This window comes from Drosophila ananassae, chromosome 2L (genome assembly GCF_017639315.1).
Source record: "Drosophila ananassae strain 14024-0371.13 chromosome 2L, ASM1763931v2, whole genome shotgun sequence".
Taxonomy (NCBI): Eukaryota; Metazoa; Arthropoda; class Insecta; order Diptera; family Drosophilidae; genus Drosophila; species Drosophila ananassae.
Window position 1 is genome coordinate 26,659,126 of NC_057927.1, and position 14,154 is coordinate 26,673,279.

Consider the following 14,154-nt stretch of genomic DNA (forward strand, 5'->3'; position numbering starts at 1 on the left):
ATGTTAAAATGAAAGAAAAAAAAGCTGAAAAGTTAGTTTAGTTTTTGTTTTTAATTTGGTAATGCAGCACGGAGCATGGCCTCCAATTGTTAGTCCTGGACAAGGACTTTTTGCTGTTTTCCGACAATTACATTTGATGAAGTTTTACAAATGAGCGAGGCGTGGTCGTTCTGCGGGGCGGACATTTAGTTAACTTTTCCGCAAGCCAAAAAATTCAAATTGAATTTCAATTGTCAAATGGAATTGTATATGACCGACAAAAAGAACAGGAGGACCGGAGAAAATTAAAGAAGCGAAGCCAAACTAAACCAAAAAAATGTCCATTTATTTGCTCGCCCACGGTGTTAGGTAAGAGATAATGGATTGTCTCTCAGATTTTTTGACAAAACGTGCATTTTAAGCTCTCTCCGGATTCCGGATTAGGGAAATAATGGAATATACATAATTAATTTTAAAACATCGCCATGGTAATCAATTCTTTTCATTAAGCATAAATAAATGCGTTAAAGGGCAAATATTTATTTCCATTCAATTGATTGGATTTAAATATAAATTATTTTCAAAGGCATTTCGCCACTTTCTTTTGTGTCTTGCTGAGTGAATTTGAGTGCTTAATAAAGCTCTTAATCGGATAACATTCATTAAAACGTATTTACTGTATTAAGCCTGGCTAATTAAACTTAAAGTCAATGTTGCTCATACGCCCTGTTGCTCTCTGTAGGTTTATGAAAATGATTCCGAACAAAATCAATTTGGAACAGATAATCTGGAATGGAATTCGGAATCAAATTGGAAATTGCATAGTTTTGTGTTTGCAGGTCTGCAATCACAAGTCGGCCAGATACGAGTCCTTACAGGTCCATGCGAGGCGACACTGCCAGTGGCATCTGTTGAAGGGCTAAAGTTCGTATCTTTTTGGGCCATCATCTCTGTGTGGCATCAGTTAATTGATTTGCTTTACGACTTGCGGCTGCAGTCGAACTGACTTCTCCTTTCCCGTTCCCTCGATTTCTATTTGCAACATATTCTTCCATAATATTTTTTTAATATTGTTGCGCGCTTTTGGCCGTCGCTTTTGGCCCCGATTTGGCAATTGGCCATCCATATTAGCTTTGCTTTTTTGGTCCACTGTGCCACATTTATGAATATCAACGAACCTGTGAGTGCCGTTGCGATGCGGTTGCAGCCAAGAGTGGCAGCCACTTCCCATGCCCCAATCGCTTGCCCCCCCTTTGTCATAGAGTTGCAAAAATATAACTGTCGACGATTGGCAGACGGGTATATGGAGAAGCTGGTGGACCGACTCTGAGGCAAAGTCAGCAATTGCAACATGCCAACTGCTGCTGCACTGGCACAGGAAATATTATCCGCATTGCCAGCAACGACGACGACGACGACGACGAGGACGAGGAGAAACAGAAATTGAGGCTGCCAAGGTTTGGCTGGGCTTTGTGGGTCGCCCTTTCTACAGAAGGCAGGACGGGAAGGACGTGAATCTGACTGTGGGTGTCAATGGTGGAAGGGAGACTGGGTGGGTAAATGGCTGCGGGACAAAGCGCAAAAGCGGCCAAGTGAATTTTCAAATACAAATTCAAATGGCAAATTGACAAATGAACCTTTTGAGCTTTTTACGTTTTCATTGTCTGTCCGTATCTCTCGGTTTGCCTTACTTTTCGGAGCGGATTCATCTGGGCAGGGAGGTTGGGTGAGTGGTGATGGCTTTGTTGGTGGAGGAGCATTAAAAGATCCAGGAAAGCTTAGGGCAAACGTGGACTAAGTTTGGCAACAGTAAGTGCGGTGTAGACTGTGTGAAATTAGGCGTTTTCCGTTGACTTAAATTACTTTTTTATTCGCATTCGAGGGGAGACTTACACAGAAAATAAAATACGTTGTGGAAAATAATACGTCCATAAACATAATAGGAATTATTATGGAATTATATAGGAATTATATGAAAACAACAAATATTCAATCGAAAGTAAGACTAAAGCAATTTTTTCAGTTGTTATTCTTATTTAGAAAAGACATACATATATAATCTCTTAGAATAATGTAGCTTAAGTAGAAAAATAGGAAATATTATTTCAGATTCCGAAGAAAAATATTTCTATTTTGTTAAGACTAGAAAGAAATAAAAATGCAGGTCCAGAAAAGTTCGTTTATTCGAAACATTTCAATATTTATTGGTTGGAATTCAAATACCATACCACTAAGAAACCAAGACAGAGGTATAGAGATAATCCTTCTGGGAATGTCTGTTTTTTTTCCAGTTCAGTTTCGACCTCTCCCTGTCCTTTTCGACTCAAAGGAAGTACAAACAAAAAAGTGAGGGGGCAAAGGTTGGGGACTGGGCCTTGGGGGGCGGGAAGCACAAAAGTAAAAAGCATTCGACAGGCTATTGATGCTGATTTTGTAAGGACGGCGATGTGGAGATGCCAATGCCAATGAAAATGAGAATAAGAATGAGAATGAGTTTGGGAATGCCCTGTGTTTGAGCCTGGTTAGCCTCCACTTGTTCCCCTGCGGGTTTCTTTACCGCTTTGTTGTGCCGTCCAGCTGGACGTCGTACAACAAATTACAGAATGTTGTTGAAAGCCGATTTTAAAGCCCCGTTCCCGTTCCCGTTCCCGTTCCCAGACCCAGCACCAGCCCACTCTATTCAAAAGGCCAAAGCCAAACCCGGTAAACAGAGATTACAAATGGGGCAAGTGTGTGGGGCAGTGGAAACAACAACTAAAACTACACAACTACAATGGGCATTGTTGGTTGCTAACGCTAATACCGGATTCTCTTTTACATTTTGCAGATTTAAGATTTTTAAAAGGATACCACCACCACCAGGACCTGCACTAGCGCCATCAGCAGCAACAGCTGGAAAAGAGGCAAGACGAACAATAAAAAAAAGTAAAATAAAAGACCAACTTTCCACTCGAAGAAAATTAATAGAAAAGAAAAGAACTGAACTGGAGGACACTGGATAGAGAGAACCCGGACAGGACAAAAAAATAAAATCAGCAAAATCAATAGTGCCGAAGTGTGGCCAAAGTGCTGAGTAATGTGGAGTAATGGAGACCTTTTTGCTGGCGGCGGCAACATGATGTGAAACATGGCAATCGAATCAGCCAAAGCCATTTAGGGTCATCAATTGCCAGGGTCGCGAGCAAAATCCGGAGCAAAAGTACCTCCTCTCGGAAGCCATATGCCCAGCATGGAGTGCCGAAGGGGAAAAACCCTCAAGGTTCTGCCAGGTGAGTTTCCTGTCCCCAGAAATCTCTGCTTTTTCCATCCTGAGAAACTAGTGTTTAATTATTCATTAAGTTTTTCATGTTTGATTTAAACCTTTCCGGTGTAAAGGTCAACCAGAACAAGAAGAGACATCAAGAAGATTAACTTTTTATTGTGTTATAAAGAGTGCTCTATTTTTTGCAAAAATATTGAATGTTGGTGGCAAAGTCATCATGGAATCCACAAGTTAATCCTATAGCCTATATCTATCATATAACTACAAAAATACGGCTTTCAAAAATATACATTTTTTTTTAAATTTTTCAATCCAAACATTAATTCAAGATTTTTCTATTATTTTTTTGCTAACAACCCATTTTTTATGCCCCTTTTTTTAGTTTTCTGGCTAGTACTGAGCCTGGTGGCCTGGTCTTTGGCGGACGACTGGTCTCAGAGCTGCGCCTCAAACTGTACCTGCAAGTGGACCAACGGCAAGAAGTCGGCCATCTGCAGCTCCCTGCAGCTGACCACCATTCCGAATACACTGAGCACGGAGCTCCAGGTGCTGGTGCTGAACGACAACCACATTCCATATCTCAATAGGGAGGAGTTCTCCGCCTTGGGGCTGCTGAACTTGCAACGAATATACCTCAAGAAATCGGAGGTACAGTACATACACAAAGAGTCCTTTCGTAATTTGAAAATTCTGGTGGAGATCGACCTGTCGGATAATAAGCTAGAGATGCTCGACAAGGACACCTTCATGGGCAACGACCGACTGAGAATACTCTATTTGAATGGGAATCCCCTTAAGCGACTGGCAGCTTACCAGTTTCCCATTCTGCCTCATCTGCGAACGCTGGACATGCACGACTGTCTGATCTCCTACATAGATCCCATGTCGCTGGCCAACTTAAACCTACTGGAGTTCCTCAACCTGAAGAACAATCTCCTGGAGAGCCTCAGCGAGTATGTCTTCCAACATATGGCCAACCTGAAGACTCTCTCGCTGGAGGAGAATCCCTGGCAGTGCAACTGCAAGTTGCGCAAGTTCCGTGGCTGGTATGTCAACAGTCGCCTCAGTTCCGTGAGTCTGGTGTGCAAAGGACCCCCGGCCCAGAAGGACCGCACTTGGGACAGTGTGGACGATGAGTTATTTGGCTGTCAACCGAGGGTCGAGATCTTCAATAATGAAGAAGTTCAAAATATTGACATTGGCAGCAACACCACTTTCAGTTGCCTGGTCTATGGGGATCCCCTACCGGAAGTTTCTTGGGAGCTGAACGGCAAGATCCTGGACAACGACAACGTCCTGTTCGACTCGGAGAGTATAGCGTCGGACAAGCTGTGGAGCAACCTGACAGTCTTCAACGTGACAAGCCTGGACGCTGGAACGTATGCCTGTACGGGCACGAATGCCATTGGCAGCATGACCCAGAACATAAGCATCTATCTCAGCGAGATTGTGCAGCACGTGCTGGAGAAGACGCCGGAGACCTTCTGGTACTTCGGCCTCATCATGGGCATCTTCGGCACGGTGTTCCTCCTGATCTCCATCTCGTTTGTGGTGTGTCTGTGCAAGCGCACGACACGGCAGCACCGTCACGCCAACAAGGCCGGCGTCAAGTCCAGTGTCAGCTTCAACGATCAGGAGAAGAAGCTGCTGGACTCCAGTGTCACCACGACCACGAACGATCGCGGTGACAGCTACGGGATCGACAACCAGCCCACGTCCATTGGCATGAACAAGGCGGACTCCGCGGGCATGGGCTTCAACCAGATCGAGATCCATGCGGTGGAGAATCACCGTTCCGGGCTGGGGCATGGCAGCATGTTGGTGCAACAGCAACAGCAGCCGCAACAGCAACAACAGCAGCAGCAACAGGCCGGCCAACAGGGCACCCTGCCCCATCTGAGGCAGCAACTGATGACCGTCAAGGACCCGACATGCGGCATGATGAGTGTGCCCACCTCAATGGCCGGTCACGCCCACACACATCCAGCCCAGATATCCGAGGAGTTTCCCCTGAATGTGGGCGTGTTTCCGCCACCACCCGAATTCTGTTCAAATATCGTGCCGAACCCTGCCTTTGGCGGGAACATATTCATCCGGGTGTCCGTTACGCAGGATATGTTGGATGGTGCGGACTTGAACATGTATCCGGATTTGCTGAATATCCCCAAGAGGATGCAGGATGTGCAGGAAACGGGAGCGGGGGCGGTGGCAGTGGCAGTGCCAGAGTCGGGGCAGTTCGCCACACTGCCCAGAAATACAACTCGAAGGGGCATCCTCAAGAAGGACTCGTCCCTGCAACAGCAGCAACAGGCGCAGCACCTACAACAGCAGCAGCAGCAACAGGTGCAGCACCTGCAACAGCAACAGCATCTGCACCAGCAACTGCAGCACCAACAGCAGTCAGGACTCTATCCCCATGATGAAATCGTGACTTACAACCTGGACACGAGCGGCTACGATCCCCATCAAGCCGCGTACCACAGCAATACCATGGAACTGCCTCCACCACCACCTCCACCAGCCGTATCTACGGTGGTGCAGTGCCACCACCCCAGTCCCAGTGTGTCGGCCACCACCTGTGCCAGTTGCATCAACCAAGTCCCGCCACCACCCACCGCCTGCCAGACGCCGCCCATCGAGGTGACGCCCCTGAGACCGCTCGACAGCTCCGCCTATCCAAAGTACGACAACATGGGCAGAAGGATCACGGCCAGCGGGGGACTGGGAGGATCCACACTGTCCTTGCCGGAGGAGGAGAGCTACGAGAACGAGACGCTCTTCAGCGAGGCGGAGAAACAGCCAAGCGGCGTCAAGGACGCACAGGATCATACACACCAACAGCAACAGCAGCAGGATGCTGCCCAGGGCCAGGATAAGGGCGGCGGACCTGGGGAGTTTGTATCGCTCTAGTATTACGGTACCCAGGTGTAAATAGGTCAATAGATTCGTGCCCCCTCAGCCCCCACATGAAATCCTTGGCAATCGTTTGGTTCATATCAGTTTGAGAAACGAGTGCTTGATTGCAAACATATATTTGAGAGTATAAACCGAAACACAATCTATTGACTGCCACATAAATCCTCAAAACTGAAACAAAACTACAAAATCAAATATAATGCTGAGAGCAATTCAAGTGGAATCAATAGGATTTTTAATAAAAAAAATCTTTTTTTTATATTTTTGATTGAAAGAAAAATGCAATTTTAAGAGATTATGTTCAAAAGTATTTCTATGATTCTATGATTTTAAAATTGTTATTTATCTTAAAAAGGAATTTCCTACAGAAATTAAAAAAAAAAACCAATAAAAACGAAATCTCAAACCGACTAAGGTACAGAAACAATCAAAATCAAAATGCAAAACCAATGAAATTTCGTCACTGAATCAAAACAAGGATGAAACATTTATTTTCCATTCGGATCGCACTCTCAGACTAGATACCGTTAACAGACTAAATATCCTTATAGACATATATGTATGTATGTGTGTGTTTACTCCATTAGAACTCTCCATACACAGTCCCTTACATTCCTAGCTAGCATTCGATAGTTGTCCAACTTAACTCTGTACATTAATGGAGCTATAGAGCGGTATAATCTAGAAGGTATAGCGACCAAAACTGATCTTATTAAGGTGTATAGTACGATAATGCATATATTATGGCCATACATAGCTGGCCGGGTCTTAGACATACAAGAATTGCTTCTGGGTGCTAGTGTTACGTTTTAGAGATCAGACACTGAATAGGATTAGTTTTGACTTAGGATCGGATGGATAGATGGATGGATGGATGCACGGAGGAGGAATAACACTAGGCACCTATGTAAAATGTTAGTGGATCTATTAAGCTCAACATATAAAGCCCATATACTCATCGTCGATGTGCAATGGATATAAAGTACTTTACACGTATAGTTTTAGCCATTCAGCCCCTACCATAGTTCCTCACTTGTACATATGTAAATGTATTCCTAACTGCATAAGGACTTTTAAATCAAAATAATTTTATAATCATTCTAAATCGCATATAGAGATTAAACTTATATCATAGCATCGAGTCGTGCCAAAATGTTTTTAAAATACTCGTACTATATCTGTTTTTAGCCTGTTATCCTCATGCGATTGTTTAGTCCTGTTGGAATCTGATTTTCATTCGTAACCGTAGAAGCCAAACACCTAGTACCTATGATTTAGCCAATCTTTAAATACAAATAATCCATTTCTATCCTAGAATACATAGCGATATCTTCGGTTTTCTCCCCTCACTTTTGACACCAGCTCGTACACCAGCTCCTGCAAGTAGACCAAAGCTAACTCTAAATAAATTACGGTATTAATATGATATATATGGCATATATGTATATCCTTATAAACCCTATATATATATACATCTGCCCGTGTATGTATGCATGTCCTTGTGTGTAATCGAAATGTAGAAAGAAACGAATAACAATTACGGAGTGCAAGCTATGCACTACAGTGTGTAAGGCGGTCTATATCGATGTTTATATCTTATGTACATTTTCTTGAATATATATGTGTGTATCGGGACACTTATCGAGATCTATATATGAAGGGATATAACAGGAGTGGGAGAACCTTAGAGAACAAGGACCGCATTAAATGAATTTTTGTGTCTGTAGAAAGTTTCAAATTCGAGCTTGATAATGTAAATGTAAGCTATAGAAGTCAATATAAGTACACGATAAATTTCACTTACATCACCACGCCCACAGACCCCTCAGCCACCCATCCCATGCCTATGCCTATGCCCGCGCCCATCCCCAGGAGGTGTGTATGTCTGAATGATGAATGCATCGGCCCAGCACGTGTGTGTGTATGGAATAATTAAACACATGAATGCAATGAATTACTATAATAATTATGGTAAAGTATGCAGGCAAATATTTGCACAACTTCGTATGAGATTTTCCCGACATGCATCTCCACTCCATCGCCCTCAACCTTTCCACTTTCCACTTTCAACCTTTTCATTTGATTTTATTGCTGCTGCCATTGCTGATGCCGCTGCCGCTGCTGTTGCTGTTTTTGTTTAATGTGTGTCGAGTGGCAAGTGAAGGGATTTTTGTATTTTGGTTTTATGAACTGAGCCCGAGCAAATTTGCCACACAGTCAGGACAAACAGACAGGACAAAGAACGGCAAACAGCAAGCAGGAAACAATCCAGCTTTGAATAGAGCACCCGCCGCGTACCTTATTTTTGACTGCGCAAATGGAATGATTGAATCAAAGTATTTTTTGTCCGCTCTAATGGTTTTTGATGGAAGCGTTGATTAACTTGTACATAGATTATTTTAATTACATCATAGTCGCGATACTCACGCCATTCCGCAGCAAAGGCGATATTTTATTCATTTTAAATCGTTTTAACTAATTAAAACCAGATGGAAACCGCCAGAACGCCAGAATGGCGGAACGGCAAAGACAAATAGAGCCAAGGGGGGCGGGCGAAGTGGGGAAGAAACCCTCCTCCTAACTAGAGAAAATTTAAACTACGTTTTCGAAAGCTTTTAACTACGTTTCCCATTTCCCCAAGCTCGCCGCCACTCGCTATTCCGTATGGAGGCTGGTGCTGGGAAGGCCAGGGTAATGGGAAATTTAACTATAATTTTAATTACTCTGCTTGAATGCAAATAGAAAGTACAGGCACTCGCACACGAACACCCGAATTCGTTAAACACACGGCTGCAGGATAGCAGGATACACACGTAAAGTCCGCATCTGTATTCGCGGTCGAGTGCGTATCTGAATCTGTTAAAGCGTGCGGTATCCATAGAGAGCGATCGAGATTGTCACACAAATCCATCACGAAAATCTAAAAAAAAAATAAAAATATATATAAATATATAAATACGAAAAAGGAGAGGACACATTCACACAAACAAGTATACTTGTATACGCATTTATAAATACAAAACATCCCGACATGACATCGAATACAGTTGTCGACAGGACGCACGGAAACATGACAGAGCGGAAAAATCGAACAGGACACGAGACAAACAAGTGAACATTTAACGAACAATATAACCGAGAATACATTGTAATAGCATTAATAGATTGTCAAGCTTTATTACACACTATATTTAAATAGATGGAATAATAATAATTATTATTATTGCAATAATAATACGAGTAACAGACAAACACAAAGAGAAATATGAATAAATTTAATAAAACCAACGACCTTTTTTCTTTCAATGGGACTTTGGGACACCATGGCGTATGTGGAATATTGTTTGCTGCATTGCTCATTTCCCCATTTTCGCATTTCCTCATTTGCTCACTTAGCATGTACCATTTATCGTCATTACAGGCTCTCGCCCATCCAAAAAACAAAACGTAATCACGGGGAAAAGAGAAAAGGAACAAAAATCGATTTGATGACATTTCCATAATGGAAAACTTTGCTGCAGTCAAATCAATGTCTCTTCCTGCGCCACTTGATGGAAAGTTCTCGCCAAACATTGCAGCCAACTTCCTCAATATCCTAGTGCCTCTTCAGGGCCCTCCCATCCGCCCCTTCCTCTATTTCTGTGTCCCTTTCAGGCAATCTGCATAATTTGCCAGTGTCCCTGACTGCTCCTATCACTTGTTGATCGTAAACGCTTTTTGGCATATCAAATTTCCGACTTTTTCCCGACCCACCATCCCCACGCCCATTTTTGAAATGTTTGCTGGCGATAACCGAGCGAACATTCGCAGCATTTCCGCGCCTAATCTCCGCTTCCCAAAGGGCGTCACCTTACAAATGCTTCAATAATGACTGCAGAGGTAGTGCACTGAGAGAAAGGTATTAGTTTTATTTCAGGTTTATAAGTTTCTTGTCTTTAATAAAAATAAATGCTAAGATTTGCTTAAAAACCAGAACAAAAAATGTTCTCAATTACTAATTTAGTACATCTCGTGGTCGTCTCTAAAATTAATAAAGATCGGCTGGGCCTTTTTTAGGATATGGTGTCAACCGACCCATTGTTTATAGAAGCGATTTATGCTATGAATGACAATGAAGCCAGACTCTAGAGCACTATTTCCTACGAATTTAGCTTGGAAAGTATTTCTCGGATCGATATAAAATTTTTGTTAAATAGTTTAGAAATCGTACAGAAATAAAAAAAAAAAGGTCAGAAAACCGGATTAATTTTTGTAATACTCCTTTTTTCATATAATTTGTAAGTTTTCCTTAATCGGTTCTCTTTTTTGAGTTATATATTATTGGTTATGGAGCTATTCTGCATAATTTATGAAAATATTATTTCTACTGCTCAGTATGAACATTTTCTCGTTGTGTATACCCCACAGCATCACTAACTGTAATAACATTTTCATCTTAATGCGTTCAGAGCACATTTAGTCAAAAGTTGCCACTGCATCTGCGTCAGCAGCCACGTCAGCGTCAGTTTTGGCGTTAGCAGCTTCCGTTGGCGGGCTTGGGTTACCGGGTTCCTACCCAGGGCCGACAACCAGAAACCACCAAGAACCCAGAGAATCAGAATCCGAATCAGAGCGAGACCAAGAATGAGCCTGACATCGAGGCGTTCAAGCCATTGCTATTGGCATTGACTTTTGGGGGCGCGGGGTAGAGACGGGCTGAAATTTGGGGATATGTGAGGCCAGAGGGTATACGGACAAGGATGAGGATAAGGATGTGTGGACCCCGAGGGATTGGCACGCATCGAGCACGTATGGCGATGACGACAACCGCAAACTGCTGCGATTTTCTAGCAGCGACCTCGTCCTCGCTGCCTTTCACCTTCCCCAGCCGTTTGGCTCTTCCATTTTGTGGCTTTTCCTGGCAGACCGCCCGCCCACACGCTCATGCACTCGAAGAAAACTCCTGCAATATCAATTCATTAAATTTTCAGAGCTGATTATAATCCACTTTGGCTTATTAACTTGGAAGAAACTGAACTGGAATCAGAAGTAGGATTATACTTTCTATTCTTTCTTCCATTACGCTCCATTACGATTTTCTTTAAGTGCACTTTTTACTTTCTGTTACGTATGCAACATTCATTTTTGACAAGCATAATTTGCGGCCAGCCCAGCAGCACAGCCATTGGGATTTTGCCCCGGGCTCTTAGTCTTCTGTTTCAGGTTATTTACAGTTTTCATGGCCCTGCACTTTCCTAATGCAAAAATGATGCACTGCACCCACGCGGCCCACGTTCGCTTTCCATCCAACTCACTCTCTGGCACCCGTTCCAGCCGTGGCATCCCTGCCACCAAGCAGCTGCCCTGCCTCGTCCTTCCGCCCACACGACTCCATTGCTCCGTGACGTGTGTGGGCCAGGCTGTCTGTGGTTGGAATCGAGTCGAGGATGCGGTGCAGTCAAAACATGCACTTAATGTAGCATCATCAGGAGCCAGCGGGCTGTAGCCCCTAGTCAGTGGCCAAGAGGCCCGAGCCAGGAGCGTCGGGCAGGCCTTTTCTGCCTTTGACCAGGCCCCGCAGACGCCGCACCTCACCGCATTGGCAATGAAAGTTGCAAACCAATATTTGTGCAGGCAGTGAGCGAGACCAAAAAAATAGAATGCCAGGAGCGGTTCGCCTTCAATTGGGTATTTAAGTTGGGATTGCACAAGCCCAGCTCTGGGCTATAGAAATCTCTACCAACAGATTTAGGTCTTAGGCAACAGTTAGATGTTTTTCCAATTTATTAGTCAAAAAGTAAAGGGAAACATGTTTACATGTCGAGCTGGGGGCAACACTGCGTATGAGTGATAGCAATCACCACTTAAAAAAGAATGAATTAATTTTTAACAAAATGTTTAGTTATTTTCCACAAAAACATATAAATGAGCCTACACATCTAGGTATTAGATGCTTGGCACATTTTTTAAGAATATTCTGTGACTTATATTATATCATCCTGCTATTTCATGCGCCCCCTTTACTTAAATTAAACTTATTCTGATAGTAAATAATATAAAAGCAGCCTGTGATTAAAACCAAATTAGTCTCTGTTCGGGGAAATGGAAAATCCGCTCCCGTAGGTTTTGGCATAAAAATAAATCTGTTTGCCAAACAGTTATTGCTCTTGTTTTTGCGTCGCTCCCACCGCCCTCACCTCGGTATCTAATGCCAACTCCCGCTCCTGCGCCACGTCCTGCCCTCCATTTCATTCTCTTCGTTACGGATCCTTGCCATCCGATTCCCCACGCAACTCGTCCCGGCAATATGTGCGCTCATTTTATGCCCTTGCATTTGGCAACGGCTCAATAATTGGTCAGTAGGATAGGGATGGAGTGGCGATGGGCTGGCAGGAGTGGCAGTGGCAGTGGTAGTGGAAGATTGCGACTGGCTAAGAGCTCGTGACTCAGGTGGCCACAAAGCTTTCTATAAATTCCGAGAACCATGGCAGTGATTATGCAAGCTGGTTAAGCCGGAGGCTCTCAAAATGCTCTCGATGCTTTCGTTGTTGCCACTAGAACTGCCGCCTGCAGCGCGAGATCTGCAAAATGAAATTGAATATGGGTTATGAACGGGGGCATCCCGGTTCTCCCGGTCCTTTCCCCGACTCTATCTCCATCGCTCTTTATGCTTCTGTTTCTGCTTCTGTTTCTGTGTTTCAGTTTTAGTTCCAGGACCCGTTTCTATTTCCATCTTCCTTTCCGCTGGCAAAACAAACAATGTCCGGATTCAAGACCCGGACTCGGACGCCCCACGGATAGTCGAGTGCTCGGCAATTTATGCCTGCCAGTGATGAGAAATTATGCGAATTGAAAACGAAGAAATGGAGTTTGAATAGTAAGGAAAAAAGGATCCACAATTTTGAATAATCACTTAAAACAAAGTACTTCAATGGTCTTGACTTTTTTCCCAAAAAGAAGGTATATAGTGAAAAGATGTGATTTTAAAGGAAAACTTAATGGAGATTTCCAGGTAACTAGTACTAATTAAAATAGTTATAAAACTATATTTTATATATTTAAATACAATATCCTTTCCACACTCCCATTGTCGCAAGACAGCAGCAGTTCTGCCGGCAAATCAATACCTCTGCTTAATGGTACATTGCACCTCCGATCTGTGGCAGAGGGCGGGGACCTTTGATCCCTTAGCCCTATCCCTGACCCCCCATGCTCCCTGCCCTCTTCCACTTTACCCAATACAGTTGCTCCTACCTGGCCATTGATTAAAGTGGTTCCTTTGCAAATTTATGTTCGGAATATTAACCGAATTGCTCCCCGAGGAAAACTCCCCAACCAATCTCACTCGCAAAAAAAAAAGAAAAACTTTTCCCACACAATGTACTCGTGTACTCCACACATACACACACCCATACGCACACACACTTTGGGGCAATCATATGAAAAAGGGGCCAAGGCAACTTTTTGAACAGTTTTTTGGATTTTGGAATACAAATTATGTAAGTAATCTCAATTTATTGATATATGGAGATGCATGTTTACACGTGGCCGAATGGCCTGGAGGAGCAGCAGGACGACATTGTCGCTATTTTGAAAGCCCAAGGTTCGAGGATAATGGCTCGGGGTTAAGTGGGCGGTAAGGTAAAACAAGGCGTGGGCGTGGGTGTGGGTGGCTGGGGTGCTTAGGATGGCCATGTCTGCCCGCCCGAGTGTGACCCTTATGAATGGGCCAACTTTTGTCTTTCTTCGTCGCATTTTATCCCCGCGCAGCATTATAATTTGCCATGAATATATGAAAACCGTTTGTAGAAGTTCAACCATTCCGAAGTCCTTGGGTTACCATCCCACTCCCTGCTATCCCTTACCACTCAGCTCCTGCCCACCTCGGGCCCGTTTCCAGCCAGTTTGTGGGGATTGTCAGCCTGGGAAATGGTTTATGTAATGGGATTCATAACTTGTTTACCTGCCAGCAGGGTTATATCTAGTCGGGGAAGTGTTTTTAGTACGAGTCCAGCTTG

General features: G+C 43.7%; 1 protein-coding gene across 1 annotated transcript; it reads left to right on the forward strand.

Annotated features, from left to right (window-relative positions):
- The first annotated feature begins 2,815 nt into the window (after positions 1-2,815).
- Positions 2,816-6,519, forward strand: LOC6505625. The gene is made up of 2 exons (XM_001964543.4): positions 2,816-3,248; positions 3,624-6,519. The coding sequence occupies exons 1-2, from the start codon at positions 3,200-3,202 to the stop codon at positions 6,149-6,151; spliced, it is 2,577 nt and encodes an 858-aa protein (XP_001964579.1). The 5' UTR covers positions 2,816-3,199; the 3' UTR covers positions 6,152-6,519.
- The last annotated feature ends 7,635 nt before the right edge of the window (positions 6,520-14,154 follow it).

Bases quoted from the DNA above. Each gene is read 5' to 3' on its own strand.
- LOC6505625 (XM_001964543.4), top strand. From the start codon at position 3,200: ATGCCCAGCATGGAGTGCCGAAGGGGAAAAACCCTCAAGGTTCTGCCA. The intron at 3,249-3,623 runs GTGAGTTTCCTG...CCCTTTTTTTAG, and splicing joins AACCCTCAAGGTTCTGCCAG to TTTTCTGGCTAGTACTGAGC.